The sequence below is a fragment of the Canis aureus genome, chromosome 12 (genome assembly GCF_053574225.1).
Source record: "Canis aureus isolate CA01 chromosome 12, VMU_Caureus_v.1.0, whole genome shotgun sequence".
In the NCBI taxonomy this organism is placed as follows: Eukaryota; Metazoa; Chordata; class Mammalia; order Carnivora; family Canidae; genus Canis; species Canis aureus.
The window spans coordinates 24480306-24504551 of record NC_135622.1 but is presented as its reverse complement, the minus strand read 5'-3'; the positions used below and the strand labels follow the sequence as shown (position 1 = coordinate 24504551).

Below are 24246 nucleotides of genomic sequence, written 5' to 3'. Positions count from 1 at the left end.
AGGTCAAGAGGGGAGAGGGCATGCGGGGAGGGTGGAGATTTGCATGGGAAACTAAAAGCAGCTTCTCTCCCTTTGTTTCTTCCACACTTCTCTGCTGCTCTGATTCCAGCTACCTGTGTGCATTTCTCCCAAATGACTGGGGTTTGGAATTGGGAATTCCAGAAGTGTGAGCCACTGTTGTCTTTTACAGATTGCAAGTCAAGAGGTGGGCAAATAGCTGGGTGAGAGGGAGGAGAAAGCAGTCAGTTCCAGAGCCCTCTCTAGCCCAGCCCAAACTTTGCTCTAGCGATCACAGCTGCTGAGGATGTGGCCTCCATCTGCGCAGACCCCAGGGAGTTGAGCCATAGGGTGGGGGGGGGGGGGGGAGCTGCATGAGATTTTTCCCATCATCACTCACCCAGTTGCTACTTGGCCTCTACATCTTCCTGTTGTATAAGATTGTGCATGGTGACCAGCCAGTGGCCAGCAGTGATAGTGATGATGATAATGATGACAATGAGGAGCTGCTGGCCACTGCCCTACCTTAAGAGGTGCAACTTCACTCTTCCCAAGCTCTATGTGGCCCGCAGGAGGCAGGGTTACCTTCCCACCATCATAATCTAGAGCAACTCCAATATGCCTTGGACAGTAGGACAGGATTTGGAGAGGCTCAGGGCTAGTCCCTAAATTCACCCCTGCTGAAGACAGCTGCAAAGTCCAGAATCCTTCCTCATGGCTGAAGTTGAGAAGTTCTCTTCTCACCACTGACTCTCTTGCCACCCCTGCCAGGCAGAATTTTGGCCATATTTCATTTTCCTGAGACCACTCCTCCAACTCTTCATTCTTGTTTCTATATCCAGTGGAGCTATAGCCTTCAGTGGTACCCATTAATCCACTAAGATAGCTAGTGCCAAACATACCCCTGGCTCCACCCCAGTACTTCATTGATGCTTCTTCCTCTGCTTCCCACCATAGTTTATCCACTTTCACTTCCAAGTATATCTTTGACCATGCTGGTATTTGTTCATCCACAAGCCAGTGAGTATCATGTTCTTCCCATTCAGAGACACTGAGAGGTAGCCATTGGCCGTCTGGGAATTCAGGGTGATCCTCATGGTTATATACTCCAGATCCCTCCTCAGTTTTCCATTGAATCCTGAGTCCTTTCTCTAAAGAATAAAGTTTATCTGAAACTCTTCTGCCCACTTTTTGATTTCAGCACTGATAGACTTTTCTATCCAGAACTTCTTCCAGTGTATCTGCTTATTATGTCACTTGGGTCCTGCAAAAGCCCAAGTTCTGGCTGCTGAGGCTTTTTTTTCCAACTCATAAATATGGGTTTGAAATTGGATGAATTCCTCAGAGCCCTTGGTGACATGGCTGTTCCTGCCTTTGGCAAGCTCTTGCTCAGTCCCTTCCAGTTAACTCCAATAGGTACTGCTCCAATAGGTACTTTCTCTCAAGAACTGGTAGCCCTGTTCAAACACTGACACAATGTCCTGCCTATGCTACAATTTTGTCTGCAGGGCCTGAATCTCATCTTCTCCTGTGGACTGATAATTCTGGATTATATTTCTTCAGAATCTTCAGATGGTTTAAAATTTTACCCTGATGGGGATCCCTGGGTGGCTCAGCAGTTTAGTGCCTGCCTTCCAGGGCATGTTCCTGGAGACCCGGGATCAAGTCCCACGTCGAGCTCCCTGCATGGGGCCTGCTTCTCCCTCTGCCTGCATCTCTGCCTCTCTCTATCTCTGTCTCTCATGAAGAAATAAATAAAATTAAAAAAAAAGAAAAAAAATAAAATTTTACCCTGATGAGTCTGTGCATCCTTCTCCAGGAGAACAGCAGTATGATGCCTATGCTGTGGGGACTCCCAACACATAACACAAAATATTTGTTGGTCATCCTTGCAGTAATAGTGGAACTATCCCAAATGTACCTCACACAGCTTCTTGCATTTTGCTCAAGTGGTCCGTCGTCTTTGGGTTGTCTCTCCTCATCTACCTTCATCCTCTAGATGTTTTCCACTAGGCTGGCCATCTGCCACACATGGCAAATATTTTCTTTCTTAAAGACAATCTTACAAAGAGAATAATGCAATGGCTTCTTAGTAGATTCACTAGGAAGACCTGAATGATGCAGTGGTAGCAGAAGACATAACCACAGTTGATGGCTATGGGGTCTCTCAAGTAGTTGAGGCAGATAGAGCACAGCACCTCACCCTCCAGCTCTCTCAGAGGGGAGGCAGCAGCCATGATAGCTGTGCCCAGACCTGGACAGAGTCCTTCTCAAGGCAAGCAATTACTTTCTCTAGCAAAAGTTAATCCCGGACATGAATAGGACATTGCTCCAAATGTATCTGTTGCTTTCTCCGAATGTTGACATCCTACGACAACCTGTATCATTGACTCAGATGTTTATGTTCAAAACTTTAGGTCTCACAGAGCCAGAATGGAGAATTATTGTCAGGTAGGGATGAGTGGGCACCTCTTGACCTATGGCTTGCACTCCTGCTTCAGGTTCCCCAGCTGGGACCCTTACCCGGTGTCTCTCAGAGTGCCTCTTCTCTGAAATTCAGACACTTTTACAAGTCATCTAAATTGAAGTAACCAACTTCTAGAGATCTTAAAAGCTGTGACTTAGCAAACATTGATTAAATAGTCCTCATGCATTATTATCTTTGGTGACAGAGGACAGACAGGCTATGCAGTGTGAGCAAAGAACAGGAAGTCCACATTGAAAAGTGCTCTTCCAGGACAAAGCAGACTCTTAGGTCATTATTCAGGATCTTCTCAAATAGCAATTAAACTTTCCAATTTGTCTCCTTTAGCTTTGCACCTTCTCCTGCCCCCTCAGGCCAGTCTGCTCTTTCCTAGCCTTGACCTCCTAGATAGCACAGCTTTGTCTAGAACAGGGTCACCAAACAAAGGCATGTAGGCCAAACCCCGCCCCTTTACTGTTTTGTTTTTAATTTTTATGGCCTATGAGCTAAGAGTGGTTTTTCAGTTTTTAAATGGCTAACAAAAAAAAAAAAAATCAAAAGAAGAATAACATTTTGATATGTGAAAATCACTGGGTATTCTAATAAATAAATAAAGTCTTATTGGAACACAGTCAAACTCATTCATTCATTTATTGAAGGTGGCTGCTTTTGTTGTTTCAGCGGCAGAATTGAGTAGTTTGTGACAAGGACTGTATGACCTACAGAGTTTAAAATATTTATCACCTGGCCCTTTATAAAAGAAGTTTGTTGGCTCCTTTCCTAGGATCCTTTGCCAACTCCTCCCCTGAAGTGAGCAAATAGATGATTCAGGCACCATTTCCACTCTTATGTCTCTATCACAGTGCACATCTAACAGAAGACACATTGGATCATCTGTTTATTTCTCTTCAGTCCCTCAGGTAGGTATAAAATTGGGAGGTAAAGGTATATGTAATAATGTTTTGCTACTGTTTTCCATAAAGTATTCTACAGTGGATGAAATATTGACTATTATAAAAAATCTTGCACTTTATATGTTACACTTTCTTTGTTTCATGTATAGTACAGTAATTTGATTATTTTCATCTTAGATTATTGGAAACAAGTAAATTGTCCATTCTGCTTCCTGGTGTTATTCTTCTTTCTGTCAACTTACATATCAATAGATAGAAAAGAAATCCTCCAAGGTTACATTTTCTCTACAGTAGTAAGCAAGAGACAGCTGTCCTAATTAGTGGCTTACATTTTCATAGAATTCTGTTTTACCATCCTTGAAGTGCAGTGACAACTTTGGGCATATGTAATGGGTGGAAACAGTCTGAAGCAAATTGCCCTCTGAAAACACAGGCTCTAAAGTAAAAACACAATTTTTTTTCTGAGTTGAGAAGGCCTTTATCCACTTACCCTATGGCAAAAAAAAAAAAAAGTCTAAAATGTCACCAACAAATGGAAATGTAATATTTACTAAATTACTGAATATTTAGTAATTGTTCCATAACTCATGTTCATAATGAAGCCCTTCCTAGAGCTACTCAGCAGTAGGTATTTGAAAGCTCTTACAAGTAGAAATTTGTTTACTCTAATTCCTAACTCTTGGTCCTTTTTAGAAAAAGATGTCTACATTCACACAGCAGCCCTCTGTGTATCTGAAAACCAAATCTCCTCCATTCTACCAATGGCTTTTAATTTCCTCCTGTAATATTTTAAGCAATCCTTGAGTAGCCTAGTGATTCTCTTTCACAAAAGTCAGAAAGATTATAAATAAAATTAAGCTGACTTTGCCTGTCGTCTGATCTGTTCTCCACGAAGTTCCTCAGACCAGAGTACTGCCATTATTTTTTTCTTTGCAGGCTTAAGGCCTGTGTGAACTATAGGATAAATGCTGTTAGGAAGTAGTGTGCGGGTATGTTGGCAGGGGGATAGGTGAGAAGAAAGTGGTATCTCAACAACCCAGTGACAAACTGTTGTGTAACACTGGGGTTGTGACAAATTATTGAATTAGAGTTAATTAAACAGCAGAAGTATAGGAAAGATAAAAGACTTGATTGCTTATGGTTTATAGAAAAAAAGTCCTGAGGATTTAACTGTCAAACTTAACATGATGCCACACTAAAACATAGTTGACAAAGGAAAAAAACAAAGTCATTGAATTCTTGCCATGGTAGCAAACCATGGGAAATCCTGTCCTTAAACACACTTCACACTGTAGATTGCACAGAATACTATATCAAGTATGGATATCACATTTTTAAGTGGAATGTGGAGAAATTCTCAAGTGTTCAGTATGTTGAGGCTGGAAATAATCCCTAACAGGAAATAGTGGAAGCTCTGGGTTACATCCTCCCAGAGAATATAAAGCTAAGAGGAGCCTGGTCATGATTTTCAAATATTTTGAGGGCTGTAATGAAAAAAGTGGATCCATTTGGGGTGGAAGCACCTGCTGCAAGTACTAGATGAGATTCTCAGTAGGCCTCAGTAAGCCTATGACCTATTAGCTTTAAGGGGACTTTGGACAATTCAGCTAATCTCTCTGTGATACACAGTATTGTCCAAACATGGTTGCAGTACTATTTCTGGTCCTACTTGCTCTTTGATCCTGTCAAGAGATGGAGTCTCTGACCCTTTCGTGTGAACTGGATGGGCCTGTGTCACTCCTTTGGTTAACAGAGTATAGTAGAAGTAATGCTATGTGACTAGTCATGAGAGGCCATTTGGCTTCGTGGCTTTCAGGGCACAGGCCTTTGGAGCCCAGATCCATGGGAGAATCCCAGACACTGATGCTGTCGTGCTAGAGAGACAGAGGCAGAGATGTGCCACATGCTCCAGGTCTGACTTTACACTGCATTGAGACCCCAAGATAGAACCACTGGGAACCATGAGATCATGAAATAATGTAGCTACTAAGGGTGGCAGCTTATATAGCAACAGACCACTGGAACATTCTCTGAGCCATACTTGTAGAGAGATTAGGATATTGAGTCATAGAGAGGTATTATCACAGTTAAATGAGATACTCCATGTCATGGTTTTATATTCACGCTGAATGCCATTATTGCCACTACTTCACAGGATGGGACAGATACCAGATGTCACAGGGAGCAGATTTGGCATCATCCTTGAAGTGTCATTTAAATACTTGGAGTTGTCCAACAGTATACAAGTGCACTTTAAAAAGTGGTGCATCATATGATTTTTCCCTCATATGTGGAATTTAATAAACGAACAAAGAAAAAAAGGGAGGAAAAAACCCAGACTCTTAAGAACAAATTGATGTGTGTGTGTGTGTGTGTGTGTGTGTGTGTGTGTGTGTGTGAGGTGAAACAGGTGAAGGGGATTAAGAGTGTGTTTGTCATGATGAGTACTGAGTAATACACAGAATTGCTGAATCACTGCATTGTATACCCAAAACTAATACAACACTGTATGTTAATTATACTGGAACAAAAAAATTTTTAAAAGTGCTATATGCTTCAAGGACTACAGATATTCAGGCTAGATACCTATTTATCAGGGATGGCCCTCAAAGGAAACTTGCAATAGGTAAGAGACTTATAAGCAGATGGAATCTATATTCCTTGGATTTCACTCATTTTGCTATAATCTTGAACCCCTTCTTTAGGCATGTATGTAATCAACCTTATTATATTGTACATGTATCTCTGTAAACTACCTTAGATCCTTTCTTTTGTAATAAGTCAGGGCATTTTAAACAAACAAAAACAATCTATTAATATTTAGCACAAATAACCCCTGGGATTCCACAGAAAGTTCATGCCACTTATATTTAAAATATATAAAAGGGGCGCCTGTGTGGCTCACTCAGTTAAGTGTCTGACTCTTGATTTTGGCCCAGGTCATGATCTCAGGATCTTGAGTTCAAGTCCTCCATCAGGCTCCACACTGGGGGTGGAGCCTGCTTAAAATTCTCTCATCAATCAGAGAAAGAAAATTATCATATGGTTTTACTCATATGTGGAATAAAAAAAACGTGAAAGAGACCCTAAGGGAAGGGAGGAAACTGAATGGGGAAAAGTTAGAGACAAATCATGAGAGACTCTTAACTCTGAGAAACAAATAAAGGGTTATGGAAGGGGAGGGGGGCGGATGGGGTAACTGGGTGACGGACACTAAGGGGAACACTTGATGGGATGAGCACTGGGTGTTATATGTTGGCAAATTGAATTTAAATTTAAAAAAAGAGATTCTCTCCCTCTCCCTCTGTCCCTCCGACCCCTGCTTTCTCTCCCCCTCTCATCCCCTTTCTAAAATATATATATATATATATATATATATATATATATATATATATAACATATAATATATATAACTTTTACGTTATAGCAAGATTTGCTCATAGACCTTTGTCCGTATTGCAATCTATTTAAAGACTTCTGCATGACTTAATTCTTAGCTTTTAATACAAAATAAATTAGATCAGTGCATTAGTGCACCTAATAGTACTATACCTTGAAACATGTTCTATAGCATCCTGGAAGAAGACCAACTTTACTTCCTTGGGATTTATAAGGTTATAATCATCAAGATAGTCCTCTAGAACATTTGCGATTTTCTCCATATCAGGCATGTCATCATAAATCCGATCCATCTTATCTGCTCCAAACTATAAGATGATTTAGGGGAGAGGGACCAAGTTAGTTAGATCAGTTATGATACAGAAATATACACAATATTCATGACTGTAGGAGGGAACATCATTGTATCCATTATGTAATCATTTGCATACATATTATATATATAATACCTATTATACAAATATTTATTCTTATATACATACATTTATATAGCTAATATAGCTATTATATATACATAATTATTCTTGCTATTATATTAAAACCAAGGAAATGGGGCTAAGCAACTCAGATTTTCATGGATAACTGAAAATCCATTTCATTTAACTTCAAATGGAACATTGGAGTTTCAATGATCTTTGCTATAAAATTCACAAGGGAGCTCAGAAATAGGTTTCCAGTTTCTCAGTGTTCTTACTTTGGTTTTGTACTTTTGCTCTCAGGCTGGTGACATCAGAGAAGCTAAATGGGCTGAAAGTTATGCATGCCAGATTGTTATGAATATAAACAATCATTCCAGAACTACATGTAGTTTTTACACAGCTGTCATCTGATTAAATAAATCATTGAGAATGAAATTTTGGGTAAACTCAATTTGGGAATTGAGTTCCTGTTTGAGGTCCTGTGTGGACCTGTCCATGAGGTCTTTTCTTTGCTGTAGCAACTGCCCAGGGGGCATTTTCATTTGGAGCCATTGACTAAAATACTTATATGTAATGCAAGAAAGATCCGATTGTTCTTTTCTCTTTACTTTATTCCCCTATTTGATGATTATAGCAGTAGAAACACATGGGAAATATAATCACTACCTGGAAACAAACCTTGGACTTCATTTTTAATAATACATTTAAATAGATATATTGCATATAAATAAATTATCTTTTTTATTTGTCAGGGTTATCATGGTGATGAGGTAATTGCATACATGCAATATAAAGACAGCTTCATTCTTTTGTCTAACCAGTGCTGATTGAGCTATACCTAGCTCTGAGTAGGAAGCTGGGGATTTAGGGCAAGCAGAACAGACACAGCCCCTGCCCTCTTGGGGATACTAGGAATGTTGTACCCAAACAAGAGTCAACTTGGTAAAACAACATCCATCAGCATAGGTAGGGGGGTTAGATGGAAGACTTATTCAAGGCAGTTCTAGAAGGTAAAATTAGAGCCGGTAGGTACATGTTATTGGAGGTACAAATCGAGGAGCATAATGTAAGAAAAAATTTGCTACTGATGAGAGCTACCCTGAAATGAGGAGGGCAGCACTGCTACCTAATTAGCTGCTGGAAGCATGTGAGCACACGCTGAACAGCTATACAGAATACAGCAAGGGGGACGCTAGTCCTGGGTTGAGAAATTAAACCTGCTTCTTTCCATATAAAAAATCTGATGGGTATCTGATTCAGACTGTTACCAAAATGAATGTGACTAGATCAGAAGTTAGAATCTGTTTCTCTAAAGGGCTAGATAATAAGTATTTTAGGTTTTGCAGGTCATATAGTCTTTATTGCAAGTACTCCACTCTTTTTTTTTTTTTAAGATTTTAAAAAAATTAAAAAAAAATTTTTTTAGCCATTTATGAGAGACCCAGAGAGAGATAGGCAGAGACATAGGCAGAGGGAGAAGCAGGCTCTATGCAAGGAGCCTGATGTGGGGACTCCAACCCTGGGACCCCAGGAACACGACCTGAGCCAAAGGCAGACGCTCAACCACTGAGCCACCCAGGCGCCCCTCTGCTTTGTCTCGTAATATGAAAGCAACCACATGAAAAACAGTACCTGGTCAAATGGGTTTGGCTGTGTTTCCATAGAATTTTATTTACAACAATGGGCAATGGGATAGATATGGCCTGGGGGCCATAGTTTGCCAACCCTTGGTCTATATCTTTAATCTTCAGAGATGTAAAGTTCTTGTTAAATATGAAATTGAACTGTAAAATAGTAAATGCTTTATTTATCTTCAAATGTAGTCAATTCAACATACTTGCCTTAATAAAGTCTCCAAAGATGATGGGTCTAGTCAAAAAATATTCCAGGCCAATTGCAATTCCAAAATGTTTGTCTATTCAAAAAACAAAATCAATTTTTAATATATGATAAGCTTGAATGTAGTATTTCTTTTTTTTTTTTTAAGTTTTTTTTTTTTTTATTTATTTATGATAGTCACAGAGAGAGAGAGAGAGAGGCAGAGACATAGGCAGAGGGAGAAGCAGGCTCCATGCACCAGGAGCCTGATGTGGGATTCGATCCCGGGTCTCCAGGATCGCGCCCTGGGCCAAAGGCAGGCGCCAAACCGCTGCGCCACCCAGGGATCCCCTTGAATGTAGTATTTCAATAAGATATACAGAATAATATCAGCTGTTACTTTACGTAGAAGGCTTAACTAGTAAATGAAAGTGAGAGAAAGACATGTTAACAGCACACCATTTTAGTTTGGTTGATAATCTCCTGGATTTAAGATTAAGAATGTTTAATATTAATAAATATTTTATTAAATAATAGATATTGAATATACATTTAATAAATAAGGCATACTTTAGAGATATCCTGGCTTCTTAGCAGACAAAATGCTGGTTCTCCTACTTTCCCTTTTCTACTTAAAATTCTATACTGAACTTAAAATATTAACTCTTCCTGAATTTTAATAAAATTATTTCCCTAATATTTCATATATGTCTATATATTTGAATCATCGAAGAGAAAAACTTTTACCCATGAATGAACTAAAATTTATTTTGCTTTACTTTATCTAAGCTCATTTTAATTTTTCTTTGTAGAAATCAAATTGCTTTTATAGGCCCCCGCCCCCCCAACCAAAGAAAGAAAAAGAACAGGTATTATGCTGAGTGAAGTAAGTCAACCGGAGAAGGACAATCATTATATGGTTTCACTCATATGGGGAATATAAAAAAATTGTGAAAGGGATTATAGGGGAAAGGAGAGAAAATGAGTGGGAAAAATCAGAGAGGGTGACAAAACATGAGAGACTCCTAACTCTGGGAAAAGAACAAGGGGTAGTGGAAGGGGAGGTGGGCAGGGGGATGGGGTGACTGGGTGACGGGCACTGGGGGGCACTGGATGGGATGTTATACTATATGTTGGCAAATCGAGCTCCAATAAAAAATATACATAAAAAAGAACAGGTAAATAATAATTGATATTTACTGGCCATTTCTGTCAAAATAGTATGGAAATAGTGCTTATCTTCATTATTTATCAACCGGTCATGGAAAACTCTTTGGCATTCATGGCAAAAGAGTCTAAATATCTGTATTTCTTCTCTTATTGTTCCTGAATCGCACTGGAGGATACCTGTTTTTTTAAGAAAAGGAAAAAAGGAAACGTCTACATTTGTGAAATATCTAGTAACAGTTGAACTAGAAAATCCTTAAGTCCAGCTTTATCCCCACACTACCCCAAATGGCTGCTTCCCCACTAGGGTGCTAGTGGGGAAGCACCCCATCCCCCTGCCTCAGGGCTCTCTGCTGGCAGGGACTTTTTCATTCCTGTGTTTTAGGTTACCTGTCATCTCCTTGGAGAGGCCTTCCCTGACTCCTCCTGTCAGTGACTCTCATGGCTTTCTCATCTTCCCATATATAACTTGCCACAATCTCCGGGGACATATTTATTAGCTAGCCTGCTGCCCCTAGATGCTTGGGGCAATTATTATACATTTTTTAAATAGGTTAATTCCCATCATGATGGTTGGGAAGCCACCAGAATGCACATCGATGCTTGTAAGTCAGTCCTTGTGATTTTAGATTCTGGGCTCTTGTATATGAGATATTTTAAAATAAACTCAAGTATACACTCATAGAATAACAGTGATCTCACTTTTTGAAAGTAAAACTGGACACATTATCTGGAAAAACCCTTTTTCTTGTTTTGTGATATTTCTTTAACTGAAGAGGTGAAGTGGTCAGACTTCACACTACAGGCCATGTTCATCTCATTATTACACTGGGTTGCCACATGTTAAGTGAGGAGTGCTACATCTCTTTAATATACAAACATGCTTCTAGTAACTCCCCTCACCCCCACCTCTGACCTTTACACTGTTTTCAAAACTCCAATTCCCTCTCTCATTCTTTTCCAAGGTTCAGTCCTCACCAAATGCCCTTGGTCCTTCTGGCTTCTACTCCAAGTTACTCTGATTATTCTTTGTATGGATATAAATTATAATGGTCAACACAGTTCTAGTAATACCAAGTTACAGCAAAAGCAGTTATGGATAGCAGTCCTTGAAGTGTTCATTCTCTCTGGGGACCCTTCACTTCTCACAGCACAGTGCAGACGGGCATAGGGAGAATATTTACTCTACATATAGGTGTACATGGCAGACAAGATGAACCATACAACATAAGCGCAAAATCCTTGAGTAGGCTGAAGGGGAGGGAATTCAGTGTCTGAGGGGGTATTGGCACATGATCAGACCAGGGCCAACTTAACCACTACGGGGAAGGAAGGCAGATGCAGGTGGTCTGGGAGATTTGGAAGATGAGGTACTTCTGGTTTGATTTCTTTTTTTTTTTTTTTTTTTTCAGTGAAATAAGAAGACACATTATCAGCTGGAAGCAAGAAATGGAAGGAGGTGCTGGTGGTCTGAGGGAAGCTATGACGTCCTTAGCCTAAGGTGGGGGTGGAGGGTGACTTGAATAGGGGACATGTAATGGGATTTCCAGGCGGGGCACAGAGACTCGTGTACATACAATTCTACCTAGAGATTGGGGATGAATGGAAATGAAAGGAGTTTGCAGGTCAGAGAATGAGAGTTCCATACATTACCTTGTACACATTTGGATAAATCTCTCAAGTTAAAGACATAGTGAGATTTGGCCGGTGTTGGCAGAAGGTCAACACTCAATCTGTTATAAATCTCAACTGCGGCTTCTACAATGTTTGGTGCGGTTTGCTTTACAGCTGGTGGGAAGTCACTGAGGAAGCCATTTAAGATGGCCTAGAACAAGAAACATAATATGAAAGGGTTAGATTTTTTTAAAATAAATTTATTTTTTATTGGTGTTCAATTTGTCAACATACAGAATAACACCCAGTGCTCATCCTGTCAAGTGCCCACCTCAGTGCCTGCCACCCAGTCACCCCCACCCCCGCCCTCCTCCCCTTCCACCACCCCTAGTTCATTTCCCAGAGTTAGGAGTCTTTATGTTCTGTCTCCCTTTCTGATATTTCCCATTTATTTTTCTCCTTTCCCCTTTATTCCCTTTCACTATTTTTTATATTCCCCAAATGAATGAATGAATGAGACCATATGTTTGTCCTTCTCTGATTGACTTACTTCACTCAGCATAATACCCTCCAGTTCCATCCACGTTGAAGCAAATGGTGGGTATTTGTCATTTCTAATGGCTGAGTAATATTCCATTGTATACATAAACCACATATTCTTTATCCATTCATCTTTTGATGGACACTGAGGCTCCTTCCACAGTTTGGCTATTGTGGACATTGCTGCTAGAAACATCGGGGTGCAGGTGTCCCGGCGTTTCATTGCATTTGCATCTTTGGGGTAAATCCCCAGCAGTGCAATTGCTGGGTCGTAGGGCAGAACTATTTTTAACTCTTTGAGGAACCTCCACACAGTTTTCCAGAGTGGCTGCACCAGTTCACATTCCCACCAACAGTGCAAGAGGGTTCTCCTTTCTCCACATCCTCTCCAACATTTGTGGTTTCCTGCCTTGTTAATTTTCCCCATTCTCACTGGTGTGAGGTGGTATCTCATTGTGGTTTTGATTTGTATTTCCCTGATGGCAAGTGATGCAGAGCATTTTCTCATATGCATGTTGGCCATGTCTATGTCTTCCTCTGTGAGATTTCTGTTCATGTCTTTTGCCCATTTCATGATTGGATTGTTTGTTTCTTTGTTGTTGAGTTGAATAAGTTCTTTATAGATCTTGGAAACTAGCCCTTTATCTGATACGTCATTTGCAAATATCTTCTCCCATTCTGTAGGTTGTCTGAGTTTTGTTGACTGTATCCTTTGCTGTGCAAAAGCTTCTTATCTTGATGAAGTCCCAATAGTTCATTTTTGCTTTTGTTTCTCTTGCCTTCGTGGATGTATCTTGCAAGAAGTTACTGTGGCCGAGTTCAAAAAGGGTGTTGCCTGTGTTCTCCTCTAGGATTTTGAAGGAATCTTGTCTCACATTTAGATCTTTCATCCATTTTGAGTTTATCTTTGTGCATGGTGCAAGAGAATGGTCTAGTTTCATTCTTCTGCATGTGGCTGTCCAATTTTCCCAGCACCATTTATTGAAGAGACTGTCTTTTTTCCAGTGGATGGTCAAAGCCTCCACCCCAAGATTGCTAGAACTCATACAGCAATTTGGCAGTGTGGCAGGATGCAAAATCAATGCCCAGAAATCAGTGGCATTTCTATACACTAACAATGAGACTGAAGAAAGAGCAATTAAGGAGTCAATCCCATTTACAATTGCACCCAAAAGCATAAGATACCTTGGAATAAACCTAACCAAGGAGGTAAAGGATCTATACCCTAAAAACTATAGAACACTTCTGAAAGGAATTGAGGAAGACACAAAGAGATGGAAAAATACTCCATGCTCATGGATTGGCAGAATTAATATTGTGAAAATGTCAATGTTACCCAGGGCAATTTACACATTTAATGCAATCCCTATCAAAATGGGATTTCTTCACAGAGAGTTGGAACAAATTATTTTAAGATTTGTGTGGAATCAGAAAAGACCCAGAATAGCCAGGGGAATATTATAAAAGAAAACCAGAGCTGGGGGCATCACAATGCCAGATTTCAGGTTGTACTACAAAGTTGTGGTCATCAAGACAGTGTGGTACTGGCACAAAAACCGACACATAGATCAATGGAACAGAATAGAGAATCCAGAAGTGGACCCTCAACTTTATGGTCAACTAATATTCGACAAAGGAGGAAAGACTATCCACTGGGTTAGATTTTTTTAACACCAAAAATTTATCTTTCAAATACTTCAGATCTGATTATGCTTTTTCTAATAATAATCAGCTGAATTCCTATGAGAGGACATATGGGTGATAAAACTCTGCCATTCACTTCAGAATATGTCCCTGAGAATAGGCTCACTCCTGTCTTCTGTAACTGGTGATGCTTGAGCAGCATTTGTTTCTGACCAGTGATCTGACCCAACTTGCTCTCCACCTAATTTAGATTTCTGCTCCCTGTGGGTTCAGAGGTCATTGTGAGGTGCCTAAACTTATGTGGAAATGAGCTGAGGGCCTCTCTCGGGTATTTATGGGTACATGACCAAAGGTTCCATAGACTTCATTCTCATGTATGTTTAAGGTACAACTCCATCAAAACTACAACACACCCCTCTTGAGCTTCCCGGTCTCAGCATTGGGCCCCACCCCATGCTTGGATCAGGAACTTGCAAGTTTCCTTTGATGGCTTCCCTTGTCTGTCCCCCACAGCCTAGCTTGAACGTAGTCTTGAACCTCTCTTGCTTCCCCGACATCATCCCATTCCAGCCCGGGGTCTTTCATCTGGGCTTCTTCAGCCCCTCCTTCTCCTATTGGCCTTGCCATTTCCACTCCTGTCTCCCTTTGGTTACCTTCAGTCAGGAAGATTAGGCTCTGCCCTCACCTGTGAGTCAAGACTTACCTGCCTGGCTCTTCACTTTGCCTCTTCCCCATTGCTCACTGTGACCCAGCCACACAGGCTCTTTCCTTCTCCTCAAGGTCTCTGCATGGCTACTCCCCCCAACCCTTCCAGTCCCCACCTCCCCACACCCCGTCCCCCTGCCTTAGGGCTCTCTGCTGGCAGGGACTTCTTTATTCCTGTGTTTTAGGTTACCTGTCATCTCCTTGGAGAGGCCTTCCCTGATTTCTCCTGTCAGTGACTCTCATGGCTTTCTCATCTTCCCATATATAACTTGCCACAATCTCTGAGGACATATATATTAGCTAGCCTGCTGCCCCTAGATGCTTGGGGCAATTATTATAGATTTTTTAAATAGGTTAATTCCCATCACGATGGTTGGGAAGCCACCAGAATGCACATTGATGCTTGTAAGTCAGTCCTTGTGACTTTAGATTTTGGGCTGTCGTATATGATATTTTAAAATAAACTCAAGTATTTACTTCAACGAGCCTCCTCATTGAACATTAGTTTTAGCAGCTTATGAGGACTATCTTTTGAGCTACCCACCCCCCACCCCCGGGCCCCCAACATATGTTTAACATTCTCCATAGGGCCCACATTTTGAGTAGGACCATCTCAATATATATAAAATAAAAATTTTACTATACATATTATATATATCCTATACATAAAAAAATCAAAATTCTAGTCTGTTTATTCTTTATCACAAAAATATAAAAATAGTTATATAAATGTAACTAAATTAGTTTTATATATTTAGTATTAATATAATACATATTAGTTCAGTTATCTGCTTATTACCTATCTCCATGGCCGAAGCTCCATGACGACAAAGATGACATCTGATTTGTTTAAATGTAGTACCAGGGGGATCCCTGAATGGCTCAGCAGTTTAGCACCTGCCTTCGGCCCAGGGTGTGATCCTGGAGTCCCAGGATCGAGTCCCACATTGGGCTCCCTGCATGGAGCCTGCCTCTCCCTCTGCCTGTGTCTCTGCTTCTCTCTCAGTGTCTCTCATGAATAAATAAATAAAAATCTTAAAAAAAATGTAGTACCAATGTCTATCACCTGGTAGATGCTCCTAAATATTTCTTTAATAAATGAAATTAAGGGCTATTCAACTGATATTCATAAATTAAAATTAGCATGTCATTCTAGAGTTTACTGAGGACCACAGCTTGGTCTTCTATTCAAAGATCTGGCTTACATGACATATTTGACAACTTTGAAAAGCTTCTACTAAGAATATGCACACATGAGAGAGCCAGAATTCCCAAAGTTTGGGAGAAGGATGCTTTGGTATGAGGACACTATTAATATTTCGTGGAGTTGATCATTGTTTTTAATTACTGATGTTATATCTTTCTAATTAGAAATTATATCTAATTTAATGACATTATCAATTTAATTGGTTCTGTGCTATTTAGCTTACCTTTAGAATGTATAGTGATATACATTTTTGGTATATACATTTTCAATAAGTAAACACTAAGACATGTATGAATGTGGCTCAAAGGTGAGTTACCCATAACCACACATAATCCAAAACACGGCAAATTCTGACCTGTCTTTAGTTATGTGCTCCCTGCATATATGTGCTGTTTAGCTAACTTGCAACAGACTCTCAAAGAGTCTTTCTCAAAGAAAGTGCAGTGATAGTACTGATTGTTTTAGAAATAGATGGTTAAAAACATTATGTACCTCCTGCAAACACACTGTACATTTACCATTTAGACTCAGAGGCTTCTTTTAGATGGTAGCAATAAATTAGTTACTTCATGTTGCTAATGACAAGTTTAACATATTGATTTGTTTTTCTTCAGTTCTTGCTGGTCCCCCCAAGTTCTTTCCCCTTGTATAGTGACCAAGCACAGGGAAAGTGGGCCATGAACTCTTGAATACTGCTTGGATGGGTTGTGATGGAAAGTAGAGTTTGGAATTCATAGGTCTAGAGCAAATTCTTCTCTTCTATAGGGAAAATATCCTGTCTGTGAGGAGTATATGCTTCCCCACCTGAATCTAGTTCAACCCAGTGACCCTGGGATCTCTCTCAGTTTTGGTGCTTTTCATTTCCTTTTCTACCTACACTTAGCACAAGTGTTAAATAGTAGTCTGTAAGTTACAGTTGGAAGAGGCAGCTCCTATTTTCAGCTGGGATGTGCTTGCTGGATGATGTCCCTATGGATGACACAGTTCCTGTGGAGAAGCCTGAGGGTAAGGAATCATTTCATTTCCAGGAGCCCAGACTCCATATTTTCCTTCCCACCAAGAGAGCACTGTGGAACGATTAGGAATGACATTCTTGTTGGGATAGCCTTGAGTTTGCTTTCATTTATTAAAATATGAAGTAATTAGTAAATTCAGCATTTTATCATCAGGCATAGGTTACTTGGGACATACCTCACTGCTGATCACATCACAAAGTGTGTCATGATAGAATGGTTGGGAGTCACTCATCTCAAACTTCAAATTATACACAATAGATCTCAACAAAATGTGAGGGGGTTCAAAGAAATTCTTCTTATGCCTGTGTTTTCCCTGTTACCCACTTCATGTTTTGTTCTGCACTTTGTTATAGGAGATACACTCCCACTCTTTCATGTTCTAAATTATTCTATAAGACAAAAGTTTGAAAAACAGAAGTTTTTCAAAATGTGGTGATTCTTATGTCATTTTGGCATTAGCTCCTAAACAACTTACTGAAACTACCTTAAATTCATTAAAAATAATTTCCCATGGGTATAAGCTATTTCAGTATGAAAACCACTTTTCATGTACTAAAAGGTTGTGTATGTGATGGCTCTGTTCCTTTTTCTCCTCTGAGAGGTCCCGTTGGAAGGAGAGGCCAATGCTGGTGAATGCAGAGGCTCACTTAATGCCAGTGTCACTGCCCCTCTTTGGCTCCTCAGTGATTTATCATCAAAGTCAGCTTCTCTAAACCAGTCACCTACCTGTCTGATTCTACCTGTGTGCCCACATCACCATTTCTTGCCCCCGTGACTGCATTTGACTGTTCCCAGGATCTGTTCCTCCCTGTCAATTCTTGTCTCCCAAGACAGCTTGCAATCTTCTCTATAAGCATTTTCTGGTTGGTTATGGTATGCTCACTCTAGTTGTGCTGCTTCATGTTCTCTTGTCATTCTACTTAAAGTAATGTTGCATCTTTATTGAACACTTCTGCTAAGTATTTATTTATAGGGTAGGCACAATTATTTTTCCCATTTAAGGAAGTGGCCCCTTAGGGAAATGTGTACAGGTAGAAGAATTTGGGTGGTTGTTTTTGTTGGAGGTAGTGGTGGCAGTGAGGCAATGAATTCTAGGTTAGCTGTGTTTTGCTTGAGCTTGCTGGCATATCAGGAGCTGTGTTTGGTGGGTGGTGGGGCACACAAGACCTGGTGGTCAGGTATGAGAGGAACAGAGAGGGGGTCTGGGTAGTAGACAGCATCTGCTGAATGCCAAGAGTCAAGGGTCCAGGATAAAGTCTTTGGCAGTCTTTCTGCATCCCTAAAACTATCTCTGAGACCACAAACACAGAAGGCAATGATGCAAATGCCTGTTGTGTAAGGGACAGGCAGGGCTAGATAGGGAGAGATAGGTAGGGGGCCACGGGATCAGGCTCACAAAACAAAGTCCCAAAAAAGCTGAGATGTAAAGAAACCAGAGATAAGGGAATAGACCAGCCCACCTGGCCCTGGATATTAGGAAGTATTTTTCTTTGGCAGCTACAATGTAATCACAGAAAATGACTAGACCACAAAGAAGTCAAGTCATTAAGGGTATTATCAATAGTCCTTGCTCAAACTAAGACAACACAATCTCAAAGCCACAAACTCCCTGGTCAAGTTTTCAATAAAATACCATCCTAAAAAGCCTTCAGTGGCAACCCTGTTGGGTTCCCTCTCACTTCTGAGAGCTTTTTCTGTATCCTCACTTAATACACTTCTATCACTTTACTCACTCTTCTTCGTTCATGAGATTCATTCTTTGACTCTGTGAGATAGGAACCTAGCTCTTCTGCTTCACCATCAGCTACTGCCCAGATACCCCTGTGTTTACCTGGTTTCTGCTCAGAAAAGGGACAGATGGGCTCCTCTGAAACACAACAGCCTATTTTGACTGGGAATTTTGGAACAGATATGTTTTCTTTTTCTCTCCTGCTGAGGTATAAGTTCACACTCACCTGAAAAATCTGTTTCAGACTGTGCTCAGAGGGCATTGGAAGGCACAGCATGCTGAAATGTCGGATGAAGCGGGGAGTCACAGGGTTGCGGCCACCACCTGGAGGTGCACATGCTGATACGATTGTTACATCCTGGGTGGGAAGAAGTCCACACAAGTCAGCCCACAAAGAAAGAGATGACATCTGCCCATACCGGTGGCAGGACTCAGAACCAACACATTTTTGAGGACGTACCATATGACAGCATTACCTTATGTCTTCCTACACATTATCTGACTTAGGAGATCACTACCTCAGGAGATCACTACCATTACCCTCATTCTGTAGATGAAAAAAAATCAAGACCCTGGGTAGTTATTGCTCAAGATCATCAGCTAGTGCCTCTATCTGTAGAAATATACCTATATAAACATTTAGTCTTAAAGAATTGTCAAGAAGTTGTATGTTAGGTTAAAAGATATTCATTTAACAAATATTAAGTATAGTTGATTCTTGTTATTTGCAGTAGTTATGTCCTATAAAATCACTGGAATGCTGAATTTACACACACTGAACCATTGTTCTTAGGGAAAATACAAAGTTAGGTTCCTATGAGCCTTCGGTCATAACATTTTCAATTGGCCAATACATCATAACTGTAATTGCTTCTGGTCTTGCCTCCTCTCAGACCACCCCTCCCCTGAAACCAAGGGAATCTTTCTGTAACATTTCCTCTAGGGGCTGCACATCTCTTAGAGGATAAATCCACATTCCTTGTTGTGGCACCATGTGGGCTGACCTTTGCTTCTTCTGCCACTTTGGCACCCACATTCCACAGCACCATTATATTCAACATTCCCTGATTTAAGATGCAAAATGCTCCTTTTCCTTACTTTGCTATGCTCTGACCCCAAAATCCTGTTTCAACATCATCACTTCTGGGAAGGCGTCTCTCATCCTCAACCGGTGCCTCAATCCCTGCCTCCCTCCAGTCTCTCCCCACTCATCACCCTGCGTTATAAATACATGTGTCCATCTGCTCCCTGAAGCTGAGCCTTTGGGGAGGTGGGCCTGTCTCACTTGTCCCTGAATGTCCTGAATAAAGCAGGGTAAGAATTTAATATAGATTAAATAAATTGAGTCACATATAAAAAACACCAAGGCCATAGGTTAGAGGATGAATTATGTCCTCCTTTTCTCCTGGCCAAATAAATGTTGAAGGCTCAACCCCTGGTATCTCAGAATGTGATTATATTTGGAGAGAGGGTCTGTAAGGAGGTAGTTAAGTTAAATTGAGGTCATTAGGACAGGCTCTAATCCAGTATGACTGGTGTCTTTATGAGAAGAAGACATTTGGACACAGATAGATGCAGAGGGAAGATCATAAGAAGAAACAGGGAGAAGACAGCCATCTGAAAATCAGGGGGAGAAGCCTCAGAAGAAACCAACCCTGCTGATATCCTGATCTCAGACTTCTGGCCTCTACAACTGGGAGACAATAAATTTCTGTTGTTTGAGTCACTCAGTCTGTGGTATTTTATATGGCAGCCTTAGCAAACAAATATATCATCTTTTCTTACTGTTTAAATTTAAACACACAAAGTAATTTAAAACCTAAAGTAACCTGTATATCTTTCCAAAATAGTTTGCTTCTGTCATAAAATCCACCAAAATCTTGATACTGCCGAAGTAATTCAATTGGAGGCTGAGAGCCATAGCGATCCAGTCTGGGCATGTTTAAATCATCAACAAAAATCACAACATGTTTGTTTCCTGGTGCTCCTAGGGAATAAAATGAATTTAAGAATTAAGATTTGCCACTGGAAAATGTAAGACAAAAGCTCAGGTAGGGCTTTGGACTCAGTGAACACCCCATAGGTCATAATGAGCTCAGTTCTGAGTGAGGAGGGCCCCAGCAGGGAGGGGTGCACAGAGCTGAGACATCCATACTGCCGGGTGGACCCTCGCCCTCGCTCTCAGAGGTGCAGGATGATGCCAGCTCTCCAGTCAGTCTGGATCTTTCTCAATCTCAGGCACTGACATTGCCTCCCCTGACGTGTGGCCTGGCATGGGGGAGGAAGGTCATTTTCTTTTCAGAGCAGGAGATAGAAGTACTCCAAAAGTTTCCTTACATAAATACCATTGCACCACCCTCCATAGGGAAAACAGGGCTGGATGTTCAAAAGCATCTGATCACATCAAAGAGAAGTCCAGTATGGTGGAGCTTTACACTGCCATATTTAACTTAGAGAACATCAATATGCATACTAGTCAAAAAAAAAAAAAGAGTAATGACAGAGAAAAGGAAATGGCCTAAGCAGGGGTGACCCCGCCCACTCTGGCATCCAGCACTTGCCAACAGTGAAGGAATCAAGGCAAACTCAGTGCCCAATTCCATCTTCCAGATCCCTGAAGCCAACTTGCAGCATAGGCATGGGGAGGGGCTTCAAGAGAATCCTTCACAAAGGCATGGTCTCCTATCAGAGAGACTGGCACTCACTACCCTGTGCCTACCAGAACAGGAAAAAGGGAATAGAGAGGAGGCAGTAAAGCAGCTGGTATCCTCACAGGTTGGCACAGAGGGCCCATTAGATAATGGACACCGTGGAAGGCAGCTGGCTCGAGCTTGGCTAGTATTTCACCCAGGGAGGCTGTGGGCCAGCCAAGTGGACCCAGTAGCAGGGACTGCAGGATATACTCTGAAAGGTGGGACTGAGACGGGGCTGAGGCCCTGGTTCCCAACATTAGGGAAACTTCCAATGGGGATGCCAATGCCTGGCCTGTGTACACCCTTTTGGGGAGTCCTTCAGAGAACCTGCTCCTGGAAGCCTGACACACAGCATGGACAGTCATTCATCATCAGTGAGAGAAGCAGGGACAATCCACATGGAGGCCCATCTAAATGTTAGTTAGGGAGAACACTTGTCCTTTCCTCTCCTTCTCCCCTCCCGACACACCAGAGCCTCCTATAGGGAGGACTAGGAAGGGCAAAAGGGCACCCCATGCCCCCCTCCACCTCCAGCCCCATGAGACACAAACCAGGTCTATGGCAGAGAACCCAGCTTTACATTGGGTTTGGAATTGAAACTTTACATTAGACCTGACTCAAAATAGCTGCAAGTGACCAGAAAGTGATGCTATTTATCTAATAGTTAATATGGGATGGAGAGGGAGATCCCACTGATGCCTGGCTGGTAGCTCTGACTGGAAAAAAAAAAAAAAAAAAAAAACCTAGATAGTTTCATGCTGATTCCTTGCTGAGTTCAGATAACAGCATACCAGATACAAAGTGGTTTATTTGTTGGTCTGTTTTAAAAAAAGGGAAATCAGTGCAGGTTTGAAAGCCTGCATGGAAAGGGAGAGCCACAGAGAGCCAGAGATTGAAGATGTTCTGAGTTGAAGGTGATGATAGAAATAAAATCCTTGCTTGCTAACGGTAAGATATCTGGATATACAGCACAGTAAAGAATACCATTCACAGAATCACCTTTACAAATAAATTAAGCAAAGATGATATCCATTTTAACCTTTATTACATGCAATGTTTTTGTGGTTATTAGTTTAATAAATAATTTGTGTGAGACAAATAAAAATGATAACTCTTACCTAGTATATTTTTTCTTTTCCTTTCCAGTTTTGACTCAATAATCTCCTGTGTTCTTGCAGATGAAGTTTGAGCAGAAAAATTTAGATAAACAGGAACATAGGCAGCTGTTTCTTGAATTCTATTCAACAATCCTTTTGCAATGACAGACTTTAAATTTAAAAATATGTTAATTGATTTCATATTCAATATATCTTTCAATCATCTACATCAGTAATAATCCAGTACAATGAGTAAGAAACAGGATAAAGGAGATAGGTTAAAGCCCCAATGAAATGTCTACCTTCTTCCTAGGGATTATATTTAATTATATTTATCAGAGTCATAGAAATACTCTAGCCAGCTCTATCTTAGCAAAAGTTTTTATTTTGGTTTTATACCAAAATCCAACTTGGTTCCTATCCAAGTCAAGCATAGAAGAACCCAAACTTCTTTTAGAAATAACTTAGAAGGGAAATAAAAGAGGAAAAAAAAAAAGAAATAGTCAATAGCGAGTCTCTATGGGGGCCTCTCCCAAATGATAAAGACCACACAATCAACATTTCCCTCCACACTCTGTTTTTTCCAAACCCCACTGCTATGTCAGATAGAAGTAAATGGGCAAGAGCAGACACACTGAGCTTTATCAACCCTCTGCTGGGGACACAAACTATTCTGACCAATTCCCACCCTCACCTGTGTGGTGGCAGCCTCAGAAATTCCAAGGGATAAAATAACAAAAAAAGCTCCCAAGCCCCAAAACATTGGTCCACAGGGTCCTCTGGTTTATGTGTGGTATTGACCCCAAGGATTTACTCAGAAACTGGCAAACTTTGGAGTAATTCTCTAGACATAGATTCAGCATAGTTACATTCTTCCTGCAAAATGATCAAAATTCAAAGCAATTTCCTCTGAAAAATAATGTGTTATTTCTGGGGCTTACAGTTCTATGTCTACCATGCCCTCATTTGTGGACAGACCTCGTTTCAGATAGGTTTCCCACCTTGCCAACTCCAGTTATTCCCGTAAACAACACTGAATGCCTGACTGCCAGCAGTTTTTCCATTAGATACCCAAAGCGCACTGTGTCAGTTGTGGGGACAAGCATTTCGAAAAAGGGAATGTCTCGACTGTACTTGAAGGTAGGTATTATTCGTTCCCAGGGATCTAGCCGTTTGGTGTCGAAGTCCATGTGAATGCTCCACAGGTCGCCAGAGCTGGGAAGCTGAAGTATAAAATCAAATACCGTGTTCAATAGGATTGACACGTAGCAATAGAAAAATTCACACATAAACAAAGGCAGTCATAGAATATGAATGTATTTGGGTTTCTATTTTCTTTGTAGAGAAATAGTTGTTTAGGTATCAAAATCTAATACTTTAAACATAACTATGCAACACAATGAACAAAAAATATTATATATCTATTATATTAAAACCTTAGATTAGAGGGTACCTGGGTGCCTTGGTCAGTTAAGCATCTGACTTAGGCGGAGGTCATGATCTCAGAGTCCTGGGATTGAGCCCCCACTCCTTCCTCAGGGGGGAGTCTGCTTGTCCCTCTGCCCTCCCCCTGGCTTGTTTCTCTCACTCTTTTTCTCAAATAAATCTTTTTTTTTAAAACCACCTTAGACTTGAATTGTAGAGCATTTTCAATTCAAGTAAACATTCAGGGGCTTACTCCTTGCCAACTACTGTGCTTGGTGGTAGAGGTGAATGATGAATAAGACCCAGTGTCTGTCTTTAATGACCCTGAAATTCACATGGGGGAATACAAGCATATCAGTTAATATTACAGAGAAGTAAGAGTCCAGTGGAGTTAGTAC

General features: G+C 40.7%; 2 protein-coding genes across 10 annotated transcripts in view; one reads left to right on the top strand and one right to left on the bottom strand.

Moving 5' to 3' along the window:
- The window catches only part of TRABD2A (TraB domain containing 2A), a 165547-nt gene extending 145188 nt beyond the window's left edge, over positions 1–20359 (top strand). Inside the window, exons 9-11 of the transcript XR_013349163.1 lie at positions 3325–3381; positions 11591–11679; positions 18878–20359. The gene's annotated coding sequence lies outside the window, so the exon portion shown is untranslated. The remainder of the gene's footprint in view (positions 1–3324; positions 3382–11590; positions 11680–18877) is intronic.
- DNAH6 (dynein axonemal heavy chain 6) overlaps positions 1–24246 on the bottom strand; it is a 232589-nt gene that overhangs the window by 91874 nt on the left and 116469 nt on the right. For all 9 annotated transcript variants that reach the window (XM_077843082.1, XM_077843081.1, XM_077843075.1 and 6 more), the window contains 8 exons: positions 23425–23646; positions 22445–22592; positions 20463–20620; positions 18860–18991; positions 11832–12003; positions 10212–10358; positions 9035–9108; positions 6928–7082 (listed from right to left, as the gene is read on the bottom strand). In XM_077843082.1, coding sequence (XP_077699208.1) covers positions 6928–7082; positions 9035–9108; positions 10212–10358; positions 11832–12003; positions 18860–18991; positions 20463–20620; positions 22445–22592; positions 23425–23646 — 1208 coding nt within the window. The remainder of the gene's footprint in view (positions 1–6927; positions 7083–9034; positions 9109–10211; positions 10359–11831; positions 12004–18859; positions 18992–20462; positions 20621–22444; positions 22593–23424; positions 23647–24246) is intronic.